Raw genomic sequence first — 23,716 nt, forward strand, 5'->3', positions numbered from 1 at the left:
TCCAGAATATTACCTTGTATGATAGATTCTAGTGGACATCTTCCAGTTTCACCATACAGAATATAACCCGGCGTTCTCATTTTAGTTTTTGTTATTTTTCTGAGAAAACTAAGGTGAACTTGTTCAATACTTTTTGTTTTTCACAACTCCAAACTTCAGCCGAGTATAATAGTATTGGCAAGATTGTATGGTCAAATGATTGTAATTGTAAGTCTGTCGGTTTATATAAATTGTAAATACGTTTATATAGTAAGTGCACTACCTTGTTGGCCTGTTTTTTATGTTAAAAAACTTCCAGACCTTGAAAAGAATACTCCTAATTACTTATATTTTGTAACCATTTCTATTATATTGTTTGTTATTTTGAAATTAAAGTAAGTCGGACTATTAGTGCCAAAAACAACTACCTTTGTTTTATCAATATTGACCTTTAACGAAAACAAGCGAAAAGTAGTATTTAGTGCATGTCAGACTGTGAACTGATAAAAGAAGTAGGGGAATAAACTTTTAGGTCAAACCGTAGGATAACTAATACAGGTAATGTTTTATTCTCATTACACAACTTTTATTTAATCGCAATAAACACACAAAAATGTTGAAAATTCTCTCTGCAATGCTGACAAATTACGGAATAATTACAAAATGTATTTATAACGTTGTTCATGGCATCCTCATCATAATTAGTTAAAGTAAAAACCTTAAAATATAAGATCTATTATGAAGTGTAATTATAGTAAAAAATGGCGGCGACACGATGGGGATGTTTGGGTCCGGGAAAGATCTCATGCGACTTCTTCCTGGCCATCCAGGACAACCTTCCCGCACAGGAACACGAGGTGGGTCTGTCAACAAACCGATTTGGTTATCGTTAAAAAATTACTGAAATTCTGATACGTATTAAAAACCCGCATCAAAGTTAAACGGTATTGATACAATTAAAAGAAATAAACATATGGAGTGAGGAGCAGTTGGACAGAAAAGAAAGTTGAATGAAATGTTTAATTGTTAAGTATTCACTTTTCGTACAGTCTAAAATTGTATCAATAGACATTTTAATATGCAAATATGTAAATTTATTGACACGGCCTTCGTCATATAAGAAAGCCAGCAAAATATTTTGCCTCAACAGGCGTCTCGTTGGAACTTTTGCGAGACAATGCAGTTCAAATGACCGTTGGATAGGTTTAGAAATTTTCATTCTTAAACAATATTTCCGTCCGAAATACACACATCTGATTAAAAGTATGTCTCATCCAGGATTTACACCACGTTTCTGTTGATGTCATACTAAGAGCTTTTGTTTTTTACTACCAGATTTGTTTTCGAAATGTTTGTTATGGACAGATTTGGCACCAGCAATGTTCCTTTTTGTGAGTTGAAATGATCTTAGTGTCATATTTTCGTTGTGTTGCTGAATAAACTATAATCAGCATTACAGCTGAAAACAAAGTTATAAAAAAAGAAACAACAATATGTTGTCATCAATAATATGCCTAGTATTTGAAATACTAAAATTATTCAATGAAGCAGCATTAGGATATTAGATATATGTCTTATACCTTACTTTAAAGTGACACTCCTATTCAAAATCAATACATATACATGCATAACAAACATAAATTTTGAATGATAAACCTTAAACTACGTTCTAAATAATGCATTTATGTAAAATATTAATTACTGATATCAAGATTGTAACCGTGAATTTAATAGCAGAAAGAGCAAACATTTTAAATGATTGGTGAATGCTAAAAGATCTACTGTGATCTATTATAGTCTCATAAGGTAGAAATACCGTGTTTTATGCTCATTTCTTTCAAATTAAACTCGGTATCCTTTATAAGAACCATTGTTTTAGAAATTCATTAATCCTTTTTGGAATTTTAAAACACTATTATTAATTGTGGTGAATCTTATTTTGCGAGTAAGAGCGCATCTTTAACAGTCCCTTGTAAGCAGAGCTGCCTCTATAGTATACAAAGATTTATCGTCAGAGGCTTTGCGAGTAATTAAATGGGATTCCTTCCAGTGATCGCATTGGCAATGTCATGAGCACTAAGTTCAGAAAGCACCTTCTCTGTAGAAACTATTGCTTTATCGTAAGTGACTTTCGATATGTTTAAATGTGAATCCTCCCGGTTGTCCCATTGTCTGTGACATGAACGTCAACACTAAGTTACGATGATGATGTCTTTGATGATACACTTTCCGATTCGGAATGAATGAAGGAAATTTATTGGTCTGATCTTAAGATCCTGGGATTAATTCCTTCGCATGACATCACATAACTGATAACAAGTCAAATTATAACCAAGGAACCATACTCGAAAGCGCTTCATATCAGCTTATAAATAGTATGTTTTTACAATCAAATTATAACATTTTATTTGAGAACTTGGCCGGTATTTGATTAACGGTACTTATTACCTATCGTTTGTATTTCGTTAAGCATTGATTTGAACTAAATACAATCGGAACGAACACTAACTAGACACGAACGCTGCGAACACTACGAACGCTCACCAAGACACGAACGCTGCGAACGCTCTCCTAGACACCAACGCTATGAAAGCTCACCAAGACACAAACGCTACGAACGCTCACTAAGACACGATCGCTACGAGCGCTCACCAAGACATGAACGCTGCGAACGCTCTCCTAGACACCAACGCTATGAAAGCTCACCAAGACACAAACGCTACGAACGCTCACTAAGACACGATCGCTACGAGCGCTCACCAAGACACGAACGCTGCGAACGCTCTCCTAGACACGAACGCTATGAAAGCTCACCAAGACACAAACGCTACGAACGCTCACTAAGACACGAACGCTACGAACGCTCACCAAGACATGAACGCTACGAACGCTCTCCAAGACACGAACACTACGAACGCTCTACAAGACACGAACGCTACGAACGCTCACCAAGACACGAACGCTATGAACACTCTCAAAGACACGAACGCTACGAACGCTCACCAAGACACGAACGCTATGAACGCTCACTAAGACACGAACGCTACGAACGCTCACCAAGACACGAACGCTATGAACGCTCACTAAGACACGAACGCTACGAACGCTCTCCTAGATACGAACGATAGGAACGCTCTCCAAGACTCGAACGCTACGAACGCTCACCAAGACACGAACGCTGCTACGAACGCTCTCCAAGACACGAACGCTACGATCGCTCACCAAGACACGAACGCTACGAACGCTCACCAAGACACCAACGATATGAACGCTCACTAAGACACGATAGCTACGAACGCTCTCCAAGACACGAAAGATACGAACTCTCACCAAGACACGAACGCTACGAACGCTCACCAAGACACGAACGCTGCTACGAACGCTCTCCAAGACACGAACGATACGAACGCTCACCAAGACACGAACGCTACGAACACTCACTAAGACACGAACGCTACGAACGCTCACCAAGACACGAACGCTACGAACGCTCTCCAAGACACCAACGCTAGAACGCTCACCAAGACACGAACGCTACGAACGCTCACCAAGACACGAACGCTACGAAAGCTCACCAAGACACGAACGCTACGAACGCTCACCAAGACACGAACGCTAGAACGCTCACTAAGACACGAACGCTACGAACGCTCACCAAGACACAAACGCTAGAACGCTCACTAAGACACGAACGCTTCGATCGCTCACTAAGACACGAACGCTACGAACGCTCACCAAGACTCGAACGCTATGAACGCTCACCAAGACACGAACGCTATGAACGCTCACTAATACACGAACTCTACGAACGCTCTCCAAGACACGAATGCTACGAACGCTCACCAAGAAACGAACGCTACGAACGCTCTCCAAGACACGAACGCTATGAACACTCTCCAAGACACGAACGCTACGAACGCTATCTAAGACACGAACGCTACGAACGCTCACCAAGACACGAACGCTACGAACGCTCTGTAAGACACCAACGCTATGGACGCTAACCAAGACACGAACGCTACGAATGCTCTCCAAGACACGAACGCTACGAACGCTCTCCAAGACACGAACGCTACGAACGCTCACCAAGACACGAACGCTCTCCAAGACACGAACGCTGAACTAGAAACAAACACTTATCTAGACTCTAACGTTTCGAACGCTTTAAGACACATGACCAATAAACTAGACGCGATCGGTATGAACGCTAAAATAGACATGATCAGTACGAGCGCTAAACTAGACACACAAGCTAAACTAGGCGCGAATGGTACGAACGCTTACCTGGACATAGACACTTAAAAGGGCAGGAATTCATGAACGCTAAACTAGACACGAACGCTTTACAAGACACGAACCCTTCTTGTTCCTGTTTTCAGTTTATTGCTGTCGCATCACGGGATGAGAATCGGGCGAAGGAATTTGCAGAGAAATTCAAATTCAAACGGTATAACAGATCTTATGACGATGTTGCCAACGATAAGGATATCGGTAAGAAAATCGCACTATATCATAACGTAATCATGGACATAATAGGAACGGTAAGTATATAAAATTTTAATTTGGGAATTCCATACGCTCTTAACTTAAGTTTCAAAACAATAAGCTTGAGAGAGTTTCTGTCCTGAATTACACTGATAATATATCACTTAATATTAGAGCACATTAATAACTTTTAATATTAAATCTTTTTTTAAACAATAATGGAATAAATACAGAGTAACAAAAAGTTTAGAACTCATAGTCTCGTGTTTCAGATATCGTCTATATAGGAACCTTAAACACCACTCACGTAGAGCTCTCCTTGAAAATGTTGAAGGTAACGCCTCATAATTTTGCCTACCTTACTTAGGCAGCTTTTGCCTGCCGCCAGTTATCCATTTACAGACACTCAACCGTTTAGCCTACCCACTAGCCTGTTTTGTATGCTCATAATACTACTATTCAAGTCAACGCTGTATATGCACCTTATACCCCCATTTCACCAAGGATTGTTTTTTGACAATCGGCCCGATCTGTACCAGATTTTCCCCGATGATTTATGTTTTTGATCGGCCAGATTGTAGTCCTGAATCGCCTCCAATCGTCCCCATTTTTTAAGCCGATTGAGTCCCGACCAATGAACCACGGCGAGAAGCGATTCACGGACACTTACGAGCATTTACGGGGCCATGCGGGCTGGTCGTCCGAGGATCTGGTGATGGTCGGTGCTTACACTCCAACGACACTACGCATAACCCTCGAAAGAGAGCGGCAGAGGCTAAACGAAAGCTCCAGAAGGCTCCAGAGGGCTCCAGAGGGCGGGCGAGACAAATGGACCTTCAGAGGACCCTCGGACGACCAAGACGACCACGGGCCGACGGTTTTTGATCCGCTACTGTTTTTCAACTTGTTTAAAAACAGTAGCCGATCACTTTTTAGGTACCCGACCCTCGGGGGACTAATGCGATCGCGCCAGATCTTACCCCAAAGGTATATGTTAGTGCACGTTAGTGCACGCAGGTTCCCGACTTATTTTGCAAAAATAGGGCCGATCGACTAAAAAAGGGATCCGGTACTCTCGGGACCAAAACAATCCTTGGTGATCAAAGCTTGATAAAATATCGGTCAATGACATAAACAAATATCTGAATAAATTAATAATTATACAAGGAAAACTATAGGGTCAAGCCTAGTGTCAAAATTTCAAAATGAACATTAATTTAATATTCTCGCACATACATATTTATCACAGTATATATCATTATTACTATTATTGGGGGTCAAGATTGCCATGATAAAATCTAATATACACTAAACAAAATTCCCAACCGTCCACCTAAGTAATCTTCTAATACTCCTTTCCCTGTGAAATACGCCTAATTACAAATTAGTTTCAAGAAAAGACCATTACATCGTACACATGGTGTGAAAACTTGGTTCACATATTTCGCGTTGTCAACAAGATACAGTGTCTCAAATGACAACACCCTCAATCATAAAAGTCACAAAATCTAACAAAGCGTGTATAGGAAAAAAATAAATAAAAATACCACCCTTAGTCACTTTAAAATGGTATTACATCATATGTGAGACTCAAACACAGTCATCAACGGCTTAATTAGTTCAAATAAATGTTCAACTTTAACATTACCATCTATGTGAAACAAACAATGAAAATTTTGATCCCCTATGGAATTTGCATAGTTATTTCTTTTCCTTGTGACACTTGGATTTCGGAGTAACCGCATATGAACTGTGTTTTCTCTGCCGTTTATGCTTCGATTTAGCTGAATTTCTTTAAAGAATATTGCCACGAGATGGTGGATATCGAATACTGAACTGTATATTGATTATACTTAATGGACTTTCAAGAAGGTTACCTGACTAAGTGGCCGGTCAGGAATTTTGTTTAGTGTATACGTGTTTCATACGTGGTATCAGTCAGAGATGGTGATTTTTTGTTCTTGATATACTTTTGTATCATGAAGTTACCTTATGCGGTTTATCCTTTTTGACTGGAATACGTTGGAACAATCTTTCGTGCAGGTATTCCTAATTTCGCTATCACGGTCAAGGCACGGAAGTCATTTTTACAACACGTTGAAACGACTGCGCTAAGCTTCGTTGTGTACCGTGGGTGATTTGGCTAGGATGATCTCGTAATCATGAAAAATTAATGAGGCAGTTTTATGGATTCCACCATTGTGGAAATATGTATAGACACTCGTACTAATGTTTTCCCGAAGGAAAGGTATTCAGGCGAAAACTCGAAACGATTTCCGCCAGATCACTGTAAAGTTTAAGACAGGTACATGGACCTCTCGCCTGCGTGGACAACTGACAATACAGGGTTATTGAAAAGTATCTATTATAACATGCCATTTCTTTGGAAGAAAAGTTGTCTCCCCGGCCTCATGCATATTCATATAAACGAGATTTTGTCAGTCAATTTTCCCACGGTATGTATGAAGCGTAACGGAATAAAATAACGTGAATAACGAAGATGGACTGGTGGTGGAAATGTAAGTTTGTCTTATTGTTGTACATTTCCCACATCATGGGCAAATGTATGCATTTCTGTTACATTGCTGTAGTGATTGGAAACATGCTAGTTTGCCTTTCGGGTCTATGTTGTTTGCATGCGGGCGTTTCTCTGTTAGTCATTCCTTATAATGTTTCGTTTAAAGGCTGGAAAGAGTGTAGTATGCGAGAAGCCAATGGCGATGAACCTAAAGCAAGCAAAGCTTGTTTTAGATACGGCCAAAACAGAGAAACGACTCTTCATCGAGGTGAGGTTATACACAAAGCTTTCGCTGTAAAAAGCTACCATGTAGGGGACAGACGTACGTTGTATCACAGTTTAATTTTACTCAAATCATGAAACATCTGTCTGTTCGTTTTTTACGTCCTTTCGTCCGGTAATTGAACAACATATAATTGATCATTGAATATAGAGCCTTTAATTGACGTTTTCATCTTTGTGGCACTGATGTTGACAACATTATATTTTTTTAGTATGTATCTTCTTCATGTTCATTTTTAAGTTTGTTTGTTTTTTAAATTCATGTTTACACATGGAACTCGGAAATGATGATTAAATCAATGCTTCAGATACTTTCTTTCATTCACAGGGATGTTGGAGTCGTTTCTTTCCGATTTATGATCTGATACGCTCTGAGCTAGACAAGGGAACCCTTGGTGAAGTCCGCATGGTTCAAGCCAACTTTTGCGTACAGGTAGCATACAGATCTTTATTTGATATTGCGGTGCGTGTAATTGTTGTTACTGGTTCTAGTAAATATCACTTTGCATTTGCTATGAAGTATAATCTAAATTGAAAAAAGGCGCAATCAAAGGAGATACAAATGATACCTATGTCACTCTTTATTACACAAGTCCAATGGTAATGCATACACGAAAATACCATACACAAGTCAGCAGATTAATTTAAACATAACTAATGCGTACGCCTATTACTACACTATGGGGATAACCACTCCAGCAAGGTCAGTATAACTTAAGTTGTCTTTTACCGCAGATCGCCCACGTCGACCGTATAAAGAATATATCGATGGGAGGAGGCGGTGTGCTTGACCTCGGCATCTACTGTATACAGTTCGCTTGTCTCGTCTTCAAGGAAATGCCTGAGTCCATTACAGTAGTCGGAGGGCTAATGGGAGGTTTGAAGTTTTTTCATATCTATTAAATCCCTTGTAAAATTAAAAGCGCCTTTTCTGAAGAGCACTCTCTAAGATTCAAGTTTTCAACTGTGTACCTTTCGCTTGTGTCGTGTTTTGTTAAATAACAGCTACTTAATTCCCTATAAGGTATATCACCTTTTTACCACTGTTTCAGACGTCGATGAAGGAGCCTGCGTCATATTAAAGTATCGGAGTGGAGCGATGGCCAATCTGACATATCACGTTAACAGTGGGATGGGCAACAACTCCGCTGTCATCCTTGGACAGAAGGGCCGTATTGAGGTGTGTACTGTTTGGTGGGCGCCAATACCCTCTAGTGAGAGCACATACCGTGTTATTGGTAATGCTGTATTGAGGTGTGTACTGTTTGGTGGGCGCCAATACCCCCTAGTGATAGCACATACCGTGTTATTGGTAATGCTGTATTGAGATGTGTACTGATTGGTGGGTGCCTTATACCCTCTAGTGAGAGCACATACTGTGTTATTGGTAATGCTGTATTGAGGTGTGTACTGTTTGGTGGGCGCCAATACCCTCTAGTGAGAGCACAAACCGTGTTATTGGTAATGCTGTATTGAGGTGTGTACTGTATGATGGGCCCTAATAGCCCCTAATGAGAGCACATACCGTGTTATTGGTAATGCTGTATTGAGGCGTTACTGTTTGATGGGCACCAATACCCCGTAGTGAGAGCACATACCGTGTTATTGGTAATGCTGTATTTAGGTGTGTACTGTCTGGAGGGCGCCAGGAATCCCCCTTGTTATTGTACGGACCGTTTTATTTGTATTGAAGTGGTATTGGAGGGCGCTCGGAAATCCCATGGTTATAGCATTGACCATGTCATTCGTATTGAGTCGTGAACTGTATTGAGGTGGGGGGGGGGCAGGAATGCCCTAGTTATTGCAACGACAGTGTAATAGGTATTGTTATATTAGGTATGTACTGAGTGGTATTGCTGTATTGATCCTGTCTGGTCAAATGCCCTATTTTGGCAGTTCATGTTTTCAATCAGTTTAGAACGGCAATGTATTTTTCATTGGAATAACAGGATCGCCCATTTTTTGACACCTAAAGTAGGTTTGTGTTTTAAGAATATGTATGGTTGTCTTTGAATACATTCGCTCAAAATCTTGTTTTACACATAAATCATTCTATAAATGTATTGCAATGGTGATTTCTAACCCTTTATAACCGATGCGAGCAGCATTATTAAATCTTAGAACTTTTGCACAGGTTGACGAACCTTTCCATTGTCCAACCCGATGTCGCACACCCTCGGGAGAACACGAGTTTCCGTTGAAGGACAATGACTACAACTTCACTAACAGTAGTGGAATGTTGTACGAGGCTAACGCTGCACGGGACTCGCTCCTCAAAGGTAAACTTATCATATATGCTCTTAGGGACTAGAAACGCAAAGGCAGTCTCACCACATCCGTTGCACGTGACTCGCTCCTCAAAGGTAGTCTAACCATATCTGTTGCACAAAACGTGTCATTAGACAACTGTTGTAGAAAAACTCATGTCACTTTAAAATGCAGTAACAGCTAAGAGTTTTTTTTTATTCCATGGAGACGACCTCATAATATAAATGTTGTGATAAACAGCGTCGTTGATTGCTACTTTTGAATAAGATCATAATATCACGTGAAACTTAGCAAGCCACTTGAAGTTGTATGTGAACTGTATGTATCTAGTGTATATGTTCATATCTAGTATCAATTGTTTACAAAATAAGCCAGGGAGACATTTCCGACTTTGTAAACGGTATATTGCAAACCAAGACTTTATTATTACTATGTTAATATGTGATGGTATTATACATTCTAATAGTTTATCACAACACTATCCCGTGAAAAGGGAAAAAATGCATATACGTCAAAGTTTATTTTGGTGGCTACAGAAAATAGAGCAAGAGCAGCGAGTGAAGAGAGGCCAAGAATGCTCGCACAATTTTGAGGCTTTGTGATTTTTTCATAATAGCAAATAAAATCAATTGTTGGTTGAACAAAAAAGGGAAAATAACAAAAAAGGAACTTTTAGAGTACTTTTCATTAAAAATAAACAAATTGTAAGTAATTGGATTGATTTAGTTACAAACGGAACATTTGCAAAGTACAGGCACTTGGATGACACCGTTATTTTCGTCATTCATAACGATGTAACTTCGTGCATATGTATAGGGAACAGCGAACAATGGAAAATTGACGACTGTATCAAATCATGTTGACCGACAAAATACTCTCTACGAAAATAAATGTTTGCATTCACTCTCAAATCTGCTCTACATGATGTGGTTATACAGTATATGGAGTAAATCCTCGATTGCCCTTTTCCCACAACATTGTGCGGACACCAATTACATTTAAATATATAGTTAATATAAATATTAAAAGTGTCAATGGAACCGATTGTTAGCTTGATTCGGAATCGTGTTTTCATTTAGGACAAGGTCAGTGTTAGTGTCAGTTTGATTGCAAGTGTTTATTGTGAGCTTAAACGTAGAAACTACAATGCCATGCAGTGTTTGAAAATAACTGGCTATTGATATCAGCATAACCGATGATAACTGTTTATTACTTCCCCTTGAAGTATGCCTTTTTTCTCATTCTTAGGTAAGATAGAGCACCAGAAATACAGCCATGCAGACAGCATCATGGTACACACGATAATGGACGAGGTACGACGTCAGCTGGGAGTGAGGTACCCCGACTTCGACTGAGGACTGGAGATGCTTGAAATAGCTCCAAACATTCCTGTGTAACCTTGTGTCATCGTGTACTTGGATGTCTAGTTTAAGCATAATAGGTATCGTTGATTCCAACGATGACCCAGAATTGGAGTGTTAATTACTATGTACATTTATACTGGTCAATAAAGTTATTATCAAGGTTGTGTTTTATACTTTAAATGCTAATTTGTCTTACGTTAATAAGATGAACCGTTATGTGTGTATAATAATATTTTTTTCCCATTACCTTATCTTCAATGTCATATGGTCGTTAATTGATGTCAATTAAATGGACGAACAATGCTTGATTAGAAAATCTTTTATTGAACACATAACGGGGAAACTCTTTGTCAGTAAAACATAACATATAATCAAAAAGATAGATAAAAGTTAATATGTGTATCAATCAAACATTCGGCAAATTTGGTTTTCGGTAAATGTTTCTGTAATTGTTGTTTTTGTATTCGATTGTCTCACTGAGCTCCATAATTGTGCTAATTGCCCTTTTATTGACAACTGCAAGCTGCGCGTAATTTGTTACAAAACACAACGCGTTAATGATTCCCTTGTCATTTGGCAAATGTCTGTGTAACGGCCAAACTGTGATGTTTCTTGCAAAGACGTATTGCAGACACTTCTTTTCTTTAAGAAACAAAATAAGCGCCATGTTCAGCTTCATAGTGAAAGGAAAAAAATGGATTTTAAAAGCTGGCAAGTTACAGTGATCGATCATTTTCAAAGGGTAATGTCCAACAAAACGGAGGTAAAAATATGTTTGATCTCTCTGTTATCCTTTAAATACTACTCCTGTTTAACGAAAACGTCACCATGGGTACAATGTCGTTGCCTCTTAATGGTGGTTCTTTAACGGAACAAAAAGATCAATTTTACAGGGAATTTAAAATGTAGATTATTGATGGTTCAGTTAAATGTTTTGAATGTGATTATGCAGATGTTAATTAGAGATAAATACATAATAGAGCCGTGTTGTTGTGTGATAATAGACCCGAGCGTCAAATACGGCCCTAGATATATTCGAAGGGCGTTATGAGCACCAGAGCCAACTATCACGCAACGGAGCGGCTCCGCCATGTATTAACACATTTAATAAGTATGATTGTTCTCCTTATGAAGAGTGGCAGAACCGTGGTCAACTGGGCACACATTTTACTATCAATCGAGGTGTCGCAGGTTCGGTTCACTACCGCACCACTTAAAACTAGTAATGGTGTTCTCAGTATTGGTTCAACACAGCGGGGTTGTATCCAGTGTATCGGTGCTTTACACCGAGCACGTTAAAAATCCAAGAGGTCTATTAGCTAGAGTTTTGTACCCAGGTTTTTTATATCTCACACTTCGACCGCGAATTGTAGTCACTTCTATACATGTAAATTATGATATTTAAAACACACATTTAAGTTGTGATGGCATCCCGACGAGGTCAAGCCATAATGCAGTCAATAGGCACGGATATACCTTGATAAACTCAAATAACTAATGAACATCTTTCTCAATTAGCCTATAGCAACTGTACAGAGCAGAGACGTGTGTAGATCACAATGCTTCCATTCCAACCAATCACAATTCAGTTCCTGCAGAAATAAATACTTGGATGATGAGACAACCAGGAAAAAGAAAGTAGCAGCATATCTTCTTTTGATGCACATCAGAGAACATGCTGAGAAAAAGGTCACATGGTCGAGAAAGTTCATCCTTTCTGGTCTAAAGCTGCTCATCAAATTGCGGGAAAACTTTATGTCTTCGTGTTGCCTTCGTGTGTGGTTCTGTGCCGTCGTGTGACCTTCTGTCGGCATCGTACTTGCTTCGGCTGTTGATTGGATGTTGACTTAGTTCGTGGCTATCTTCTCGCGAAATTCAAAATTAAATATTTGTATGGCTATCTGGTGTCCATTTCGGGACAGTGTGACACCTGCATGACTCATCATTCTTATATATAACAATCATTATTTTCCCAACCGCGTTCGCGTCCCTTTATTTTGTTAAACAATTATTATAAAGCCCTTATAAACGAAACAGTTTTCCTATATATTTTCCCATTTTCACATGAGATAAGTTCGATGTTTTTTTATAGAATGTTTGTACTGTGCCAATAATACCGCAAAATAGTATTAATTCATTCATGGTTTAATGGATAATTTACGAGAAAATGAAATTCATCGAGTGTGTTACAAAAGTCGTGCTAATGCTATTCTAATTGTAATGGTTTGGATGGTGTCTAAATATGACTGAAAATGAAAGTTTACAAATAGGATATATGTCAATGACCTTGATGATTCTCGTCATTATAAAATTCATTTTTGCACTAAACTTTCTGTAGCTCTCATCTTAAAGGTGTGTTAAAATATTTACAACCCCCTGGTTAATCCAAACATCAGCAAATCCCATAGTTTTGTAACAACTCTTTAACTTTATTTGACCAATTGGTATCCACTGCCTTATTTGGTCTGTCAATTTACATCAAGTTATAGATAAGTTTAATGATTTTTCTTTATTCCGTCATTGATATTTTCAACCAAAAGCGGATGATTGATGTCAAGCGATGAAAATATACGGAACCTAAATTTCCGTATATGAATTTGATTTGCGTTGAAATGATAGTCCTTATATAGTGTTTTATAAAAATGACGGTGATTTATTTCAAGTCTATCTGCATTTAAGAAACTATTCGAATTTGAAATTACATGTATATAATCTAACGTGGGTTGCTTTATCTAGCTGAATAAATACTCGTCCGTGCGCTGTTATGAGATATGTGTAGAACCATATATATATATAATATTCTTGTTTCACTGTGCTCCCAAGTATACAATGAGTATGGTTTGACATGTTGTTCTCGCAATTGTCAATATGGCCTTTAAATTGTATTATAGCACGAAGTCTTCAAAGTATAAGTTCATACGAAAGTATCTGTTATGGCTATTTACACATACAGAACCGCTCTCAGCCATTTAAAATACCAATTCAATTAAGGCGAGTATAAGATAGGCCTGACTTATTGAAATGGCAGTATCGGTTTAGTTCATTTAGTGCAAAACTATCAAAGACTCAATGCCCTATAGCACCTTAAAACGATGTTACCTTTTTCAGTCCATTATAAATAAAAATAGATCATTTATAGACAGCTGAAAATTAGTAGATATATATATATTTTAATTGTTTTTTCCACACATGGCAGCTTTATTCCGCAAACTTTGCAAAAAAACACATGCTGTTCACACATTTTTCCTCGAAGATAAGACAAGAACTTATTTTCTCTCCTCAACTCCTATGATCTTGTTTGACAGAAATAATGAGAAACTGATGCTATGGCTGAAAGGTACTTGTCAAGTTTGATAAGAGACTTGAGTGAGTTCATGAAAGAAACCAGACAAATGTCACCACACAGCTAGCCCTTCGGGTGTAAATTGTTGCACAATGTACGTCTCCATTTAATTCGTGAAAAGCCGAAAACACGACAATTTGCTAATTTCGCTTTCGAATTTTCGCGTTCTAGTAGGCATGCGAAAAATGGTATCAAAACATACCGCTGCATTTTCGTAAATGGCAGTCAAATTTGCAAGATACCATTTAGCAGATTATACAAATGACCTTTGTTTTAAAAGATTTCAATTACTCAGTGAAATTGTTGTTCTCTTATTGATCCTTTTACGTTCTTTTTGCAGTTTGGTTCTCCAGGCGTGGGTTCGAATCCCACTTCTGACACAAGCTTTTGTTTTCTGTTTTGAAACATCGATTGTATGATGTAAGGGCAATATTGCTCTGATCAAGGCGATATAGAATGAATGTACCTATACTTTATTTTAATTTAACAATAACAACAACAACAACAACTCACGATGAATGCACCCAAGGAACAAATAACATTTTACTTAAAGGTGTCTAGACTTAAAGACCTTTGCAGCTACACGAGGTGAGTGTTATATCTACCCATATACACTGGCCTAATAAGTTAACCATCCAGCGATCTAATTAGACCTGAATAAACATGAACATTTGACTTGATTAGTTTTCATCAAATGATACTAATCTTTGGGCCATCCATCCTTTGTTCCGCACTAAATATGTCATTCAATTACAATTCCACATTTGTTTTTACGTTGGAGATGCCTTTAATAAACGTATAATCCGCAGTTAGAAATAGACCTTTACAAGATGTTTTAAAAATGAATGTTTGTTTTAATGCAGTACATTTCCTTAAAACAGTATGTTATGCAATGGCTGTCAGGCTTGTTTTTTTTTCCTTTAAATGAGAACGGCAGGGGGGGGGGGGGGGGGGGTGTCGACGTGTGTCTTGCTTCAAGGTTATTCAGGCTTAAGAGTATAATTTGTAATAAGCCAATGGAATTGAACCGGTAACAAGCACAGCTATGTGTATGTACATATATTTTGCAACAAAGAGATTGAAAGGTCACACCATTAAAGCCCCACCCTTTGTTTTCTTTTCATGGCACTGATGTAAACTACAGTAACACTTATTTCAGTTTTCATTGGGTAACTACTTTATATATATAATAAAGTCTTTCTAAGTTCCAAAGGTAACTGTTTGGGACTTGCCAATATGTTTGTCGTTTTATTAGAGACATCGAGATGTAAGATTAATGAACGACAAGATCAAAACTATTTAAAAGTTTTACGAATCATTTGACGAACAACAGATATGTAGCTAGTTTCTGAACTCATTTTATTGTATCAATTGCTTAGTTTGATTCCTTCTTTCATTACCTTCCCAGGCTTGTTTAATGCCATTTCTTCACTATTTACGACCTAATACGATCTGAGCTGTATACGGCGACATTGGGCGATGATATTCGCATGGTTCAGCCCAACCTTTGCTCGCAGGTAAGACATGCATATATGAATCATACTGCCTAGAGGCAAAACATTGAAGATAAAAGCTATATTTTTTTAATTGTTTTTTTCTTTTACTTTATTTGAATTAGGATGTTGTACTTTATTTAAATTTAATGTATTTCAATATATAGATTTACATCTGGTAATTGCAAATTAAACAGCAAACCAACAGTCTTTTCTGATACAGTGTTTGATTTACCTAATATTTCATATATAAGTTGAACAGTATTATGCCTACTTATTATTTTTATAAAGGACAATAGTATGAATCATTTTAAGCTAAGCAAAAATTAAACAAAATACATGTTAAGCTGATTTACACCTAACAAACGGGTATTCGAAGCGAACTACCCTGTTCATTTTAGCCGAAGCACATGCTAACTCTTTTTAGGACCAGTAGAAACACATTTTTCATGAAAAAAATACAATAGTATGCCTATAAATAAATATTTGTGTTCCCGCCTTAGAAGGGTCAGTATTGTCACTAATGTAATGTCTAACTTCAGACCACCCACGTACAATGTAAACAGAAGGTATCAATGGAAGGAGTTCATGTGCTTGATATCGGCATTTTCAGTTCGCTTGTCTCGTCTACAGGGAAATATCTGAGTCGTCCATTACAGTAGTCGGAGGGTTATTGGGAGGTCGGAATCTTTTCATAGATACTGTTTACATCTAAATACTTCTTCCTCTGATGGTTCCCAATACTATACAATTTATAATTGGCTTGTCATGTTGTTTTGAAGTTGGCGGTAGCTAACTCCTCTTTGTAATATGTTTTTTTTTTTTACTCAATGTTTCAGACGTCAACGAAGAAGCGTGCGTCATATAGAATATATCGGAATGGAGCAATGGTTAACCATACATATCACATGAAAAGCGGGATGGGTAATATCACCGCTGTTATTCTTGGCCGGAAGGGCCGTATAAGATTGTGTTTTGACAGTGTTTTTAGTTTTAAGGTGTGTACTGCCTGGAAGGCGCACATGACTCCCAAGTGATTGCACTTACCGTGCTGTTGGTTTTGACGTGTATTGAAGTTCTGGCAGTGTTTTTTAATTAAGACTGAACTGCAATAATTAGACGTTGGAACATAAATTCGATTTGCGTTTACAGTATATGTATAGGTGACCATTTCTACATCCGTTCGAATATTCATTTTTGAGAAACAAGTGAACGTAGTTTAGTAGTTTATTTAAAGATGAGATATTTTGGTATTGTGGTTAATCGGTGTAATTTGTCACGATTAATCATGCACTTACCAGATGCTTTTCATACACAGCTGAACCACAGCTGTAAAGCATTCTATTTTTGTTGTAATTATTCACAAAGTGTGTGTAGAATAGTCCACAGAACACACCGAACAATAACTCTCCAAATATATTTATGCGAGGTTTAAATCGTCTATTTTAGAAACGCCGTGGTCAATGAGGCCAGTTTGTTTAATTGCTGTCACATTATTTCACCGCAATAAAACGTCACAACTCAAATGCTTCGGTTTGTTGTTTCTTTGTAAAGATGTTTTATTCATCGAAATGTGCAACGGAATGTGTATATGTTTATCTCAGGATGAGTTGTAGAAGTGTTGATATATAAGCATATTGTAGCTCTTATTAAATGGAATATATTAGTTTAACGAGCGACTTTAAAACTGTTTTCTGTTTTTATATTATCATTCCCACCATTCCCACCTTTTTTAAAATTAACCATTGTCGGAACAACCTCTTTTCATTTTTCTGTCGACCACACATGCATACTTTTCTTACCTTTTCTTCACTTTATCTTATTCTTTCTGTTCTTGTCATGATCATCAGAGACGAAACACACTATTTTCTACATCACACAGCAATCAAATGAATGTTGATATTCAAGTCTTTGTTTTGGTATGTTCAGATTCTACCAAATGCGTTGCAAAGGTACAAAACGTCTGTAAGTCTTTTGAATTACTGGTTGCGTACAGGAAATGTTCCTCGCCAATGGAAACATGCTAATGTCATTGCACGGAATAACCTGTTTGTACCGAGAACCATTATTCAACAATATGTAAATATTTGATTGCAATGTGGTTTGTTTTATTAAAATTCACGGCGAACGTTTCTCAGAATATTACAACTATAGTGTTATGTTCAATTTTAAACATCACCTGTCAAAAAGGAAATAATTTGATAGTTTAGCCAGCCAATATATTTTTACTGAACACTAGAAAGAAACTCGACAACTTCGTAAATGCAGCTACAATAAACAATAATGAAGTAAAACAACCCTAAACAATAAGACCAATATTGCCGTCTGTAGTGTAAATATTGTTATTGGTTGTAACCGTATAGACTAAGAAGGGCTAACATTGCGGATAGTAGCGATTGGATCATTTTATTTTCTCCATTGGTTTAGTAAATGCACCCTTATACAATGTGGTTACTGAAATTGTATAAGGGGGAGGGGGGTAATTAATGACTTATGTTTGGAATATCATTTTGCTCATAATGTAAGCCAGGTATCTAGTATGCGCGACGTTTACGAGTATAATGCCGTGTTGTTTTATACCAAATTGTTTTAGTTTTGGTTTTAAGGGTTTTCTGCGGTTCGAAAGTTTTGCTACATAATACACAGTTCGTGGAACCGATGTAAAAGAAAAACTAGTTGCTTACCAAAAAAAAAACGCCTAAAGTACACATATTCTAGTAACCAATATAGGCAGTATATCTCATACTTAATCTATTTAAAATAGTATGTTCTCTCAATCGACTAAAAACCCTCAGTCATTTACGTTGTTATTTCATTGTGCCAGGAACTGTGTGTGAGACAAACATCCAATCCGCGGTCTGGTGGCATGATACTGTTTTGTAGTTTGTTTTACGGGCATCAAACGACATAAGGTGACACAAATTGTTTTAAATGTTTAAACCAAAACTTGTTTATCATCATCAAAAACGCCCTTAGTACAAGATGTTGCATGTAATACCAGTGAGAGAAAAGTAAATTGCAGCTTAAAAGCTTAGTAAAAGTTTGATTTCATTGTCCATATCATAAACATACTATGTTCCGATGCTATTTATTTTCTCTTTATTCGTAGTGACATCTCAAACAGCATGTGTTTACTATCTTCTATATTTGCTATTTGCCTTTCTAACAAATTGCTAGTTCAGCAAATACTTAGGGTTTTATTACAAATTAATGTTGTTAAAAATTCCATTTAAACCCTTAAATACTAGGAGAAAATATGACTAAATATACCACTCAGTACATGTGCTACCCGGCAGAATAATGCAACAACTGATAACGATGTGCATTATTATGCCTCCTTTGGCTCTGTTATTTATTTAAATGATCTTTTTTTTTCATTGGCAACTCCATTTTCAAGACCGCATGTTAATATCTACAAATTACAAAACAAAGCGCTTTTATGTTTCCCTGTGAAATTTCAGAATGTCAGTTGACAAATAGCTGTGCCCCGGCTTAAGAATTATGTTCTTAGCAATTATTTTTTTGCAGACACTTGGTTTGTTTTGAGATCAAAGGCACGTTAGACAGTGGTATTCTAGCTTCGAAGTAAACGGGGAAGACAAATCGGATTTTTAATGCATGAGCATTACAGTAATCGAGTATTTTTTGAGTATCGTGTCAAACATGACAAGGCTTAAAGCATTATTTGATCTCTTTGTTATCGGTTTTAACTCACCCTTTATCCTGTCACTTTCATATAAATCTATTCTATAACATAGCGCCTAACTTTGCTTTAGTATGTCAGTTTATTACGTGATATCTGCAATTGGTTGGTCCTGAGACTGCCTCTTATTAAACATAAACTAAATTGTTCCACCTTTAAACATTAATACTGAATAGTAAATGTTTTGCAATTCACACTGATCATCGATGTTTTAGCAAAAATCCGTTGTGTTTCACTTATTATCATGCATGTTTGTAAATAAGTAGTGGCTTGGTAATCATCTAGGCTAAAAAATAAGTTCTTTTACATTAAGTGAGTCACTAATGGATGTATAAGGCCAAGGGACATTTGATGTTATTTGGAAAAACTAATTCAAAATAAGGAAACATAATTGAAACGTTCCCTTATAAAAAATAAGAAACCAACTTGAATTGATCTATCACATATGTACACAGTCAATATCTTATTTTTTACATTTCGGGTATTCACCAAGACACTGATAATTGTAACGTTAAAAGTGTTCCCTTGTTGTCGTATAATAACCCCAGCACAGGTTCTATTCATTCTTGCTCTGAATTTGTAGAGTTGCCGAGTGAATACGTCAGTAAAACGAAAACACTATAAAAACAACTCCGAGTTTCGGGATTTGGGGCGTTTTTTACTTACAAATGGTGATAAGACAACAGCAAATGCAATTAAACAAGCTTTTCTGATGATGCAAATGTAGAAAATTGCATCTATTTATGAAGCAGATGAGAAAGAGTACGACCCAACCATTATTCAGAACATTAATTATTTCAATTCATAAATGAAAAAGAACTGAAAATAATTCGTATCGATTTTTTGCTGAACAGACAAATGCTTTCAATTTTTCTCAAAACAGGCTGTTCTGAACAGGTAAAGAAATGAAACATGTTCTTCAAATCCAGCCCGATTACCGAGTAGGTGATAAACATGCTAAATGAAAATGGAGGTCTTGGCTCTAGCATTGCTTCGTCCTTCTCAGCGCTATTTAGATGAACACAGGAATCGAAACTCGTAACTTCATTGTGTCCAAAGAATTTAATTTAACATGAGGTGTTTTGCGAATACACTTTAAGGACCATTCTCAAGTATGTTGTTTTATTTTAAACTTACACCAATTTAATGAAATTTCGAAGCACGAAACGTGCTCATTGTTTACGGAAATATACCCGCAAATTTGAAGTTTAACTTTTCTCGGCCTAATGAATTATTTAATATATTGTTATAATGATGCAACGAAAACTATAAAAATACTACATAGACGAAAACTTTCCAGTTAATCAAATGTTGAATTGTTTAACATCGTTATGTTAGAAATACAGCAATACACATTCACATCCTGATTTGATTTTCATAACATGCGTCTGAGTAATGGGTAATGAAAATGAAACTTGATGAAATTAAACTTGGATGGCCTCTCAAGAAAGTGGCGAGTGATGGTGGGCTTGACTGTCACAAAAGGCTCATTAATCCCTCTACACAAACATATCTCGTTCAAAAGCTGCTAGATTCAGTGCATGCCCCTATAAATATCATGCAGATTAGAGGACAAAAAACACTCAATCTGTGATGAATTACTCTGAAAAGAAAAAATGACAGGATGAAAAGAATATTCGGTTCGGCTCCTCCGATATATTCCTCCGCCTTTCTAGATAAAACTTGATAATCAACGGCACTAACCTATTATTGTCTTTGTAAATTATGAACACGAAAATGATACATTCGGCACACTGCTTTAGTCTATTTTATGATTTTATTTCGCCAAACATAAACGTTAAGTCTACAGTGAATTGAAATTGACGATATACTATGATCTATTTATTGTTTTGATTTTTTTAAAACAAAGATGTTATATGAATTAAAAACGAAAGCACGGTGCTAACAGTGAAAAGAACATATTAAACTATTGGAAAAGTTGACGGTAATAATGATTAAATCATTTTCTCTATCCTAACATCGCGTCATCTCACATATATAACTTGCAAGAAAACTATACATCACTGTTTAATATTGTGACTTATTGTAATTGCGCGGCTAAATTCTAACAGACGTACTCGAATGTTTTATGTTCATAATAATTTATTTTGAAAAAAATACACATTTTTCTCTCATTTGAACTTTTTTTAGAAAAGTTTTCAATATAAAATAGCTGAAAGAGTAGTTCTAGCTTGAAATGTCGGTTACATATTTAATATCTAATTAATAATTCAATAAAGAATAACGGAACACTCCCGAATAAGCATGTACATAAACAATTTACAACAATGTTTTCTGATTCTTACCAGAACGCTATTTTCATATACTTTTTTATTTAAAAGAAATGAAAGATCAGGAAGACCCGGCAACAATCATTTACCAAAAAAGCTCCGTATTAAAAATCGACCTCATAACAAATTTCAATCTCTCCGATGTTTTCCATCTTTGTGACGTAATTGCCTAATCTTATACCATTTTCTCTGCATTTCTTTATGCAAAGTGTTTTCTGCAAGGCTTCAGATCTTCATTGGTATCATAGTAATTAATGTGTAAAATATCATTTTATAACATACATCATAAACGCATGGTAGCCTGCGTTGCCTTTTAATATTCTAAAATCAAAGTTTATTTATTCATTTATCAAACAACGTTGTCGTAACAAGGAAATTACTGCTCTTTGAATATAATGCTTTTGTGAATCTCATTTATGTTTGTATACTTACGAACATGACATCCGGCAGAGCCAACAAGGACAAGGAAGAAACACCGTGATTTGCTTTAAGTGTTGGAACGGCTTATTTAATTATCAAATAAATAAATATTTGTTTGACACTGTGACTATGGGGGGAGAAGATTTATCCCGTCACTAGCATATCAATCGATCCAATAACAATGAGCCGTGTAAATATTGCTTTATTCGGCTGGTAGACCACGTGATGTTTATCTGCAGTCAGGTGGTCAAGTAACCGCAAGATACGGTCTACTTTTTATTTCATTTACATATTGTATACATGAACTAAATTAAATAATAAACATGACCTTCTTTATATAATTATGAGTTTGTTATAGTTTTGTTTCTATAAATCAATACATCATTCAGTATTATACCCGTTTTAAGAAAGGGCCGTTTTGTTTCAATATTTATAACTCAGAATTCATGATTTTTTGTAAACAAGCTGTTGCATCATCACGATCAGCTGGCGGCTGTTGCAGCGAAATGGACGAAATCAGCCAAGAAACATTCGATGTCATTTGGGATGACTTGTTGAAAATTAGCCCACCATTAGCCCCAATGGAAGAAAAAAAACTATTAATTAAGGAAATCTCAAACAAAGAGTTTAACGAAATAAATGGCTTTGACATTTCTAAATTTGATACATCCTGTGAAAATTCTAATGTTAACATTGTTCCCATGTAAGCTGCTGAACCTAGCAGTAAAACAGGTCTGCCCTGCCTTGAATTTGTCGAACTGACCAGTGATGATGTAAGAAAGCTGATTGAAAATGAGGGAAACAAAAACACAATGAAATAACACTTTCAGATGTCCAAACTATTTTTACTCGATAAAGATGAGAAGAATATACCAGATTGAGCCGGATCTGTTAGATGAGTATGTGGCAAACTACATCTTATAAATTCGTAGAGCTGACGGTGGCGAGTATGAGCCTACATCCACCCGCAACATTGTCTCCAGCTTTAACAGAAATCTGAAGAGGCACAAATATCAATTTCGCCCGATCGCAGAGCAAACAAATGCATTCCAACTCACAAGAGATGCACTTAGGGCCAGAACAAAGTCCTTAAAAAGGTACGGAAAAGGCAAAAATAATTGGTTTAAGTGTTTTATTGAATAAGTTCATTTTGAGATCGCTAGGTTGATTGAGTCGATTAGAGTTTCTAAGGAGACTATTAGTTGCTCAAGTGGCCAGCGATGCAACAAGTATTTTGTTATTTATAGAAAAACCTGTTGTACTAAACAACACACCTTAATACTTATATTCCTTTACTATATCGAGCGGTTAGTTTTTTACATGTTGGATATGTTAGAGTGTAACCGTATACATTCATTTATTCAGCAGGATGCAGACGGTTTGCGAAAATGCACAAAACTTAATACGCCATGCTCAAATAGGAATAACAACGAAATAAAAAACCTGTGATCTATAAAGATGATGTGATTTGCGGCTATATCGTCTGGCACAAAATAATCAGTCAACCACATTTACAGTTTTAAACTGCTTTATTTTACTTACGACACCTACAGACATTTCTATGAAAAGA

General features: G+C 36.7%; 1 protein-coding gene across 1 annotated transcript; it reads left to right on the forward strand.

Annotated features, from left to right (window-relative positions):
- Positions 1-740: 740 nt before the first annotated feature.
- LOC128220612 (trans-1,2-dihydrobenzene-1,2-diol dehydrogenase-like) lies at positions 741-10,903 on the forward strand. Its single transcript, XM_052929079.1, has 9 exons — positions 741-836; positions 4,359-4,470; positions 4,737-4,798; positions 7,149-7,250; positions 7,593-7,697; positions 8,000-8,141; positions 8,317-8,444; positions 9,399-9,543; positions 10,781-10,903. Exons 1-9 carry the CDS (start codon positions 741-743, stop codon positions 10,885-10,887), a joined length of 999 nt encoding a protein of 332 aa, XP_052785039.1. The 3' UTR covers positions 10,888-10,903.
- Positions 10,904-23,716: the final 12,813 nt, after the last annotated feature.

The sequence above is a fragment of the Mya arenaria genome, chromosome 15 (assembly GCF_026914265.1).
Source record: "Mya arenaria isolate MELC-2E11 chromosome 15, ASM2691426v1".
NCBI classification, from domain to species: domain Eukaryota; kingdom Metazoa; phylum Mollusca; class Bivalvia; order Myida; family Myidae; genus Mya; species Mya arenaria.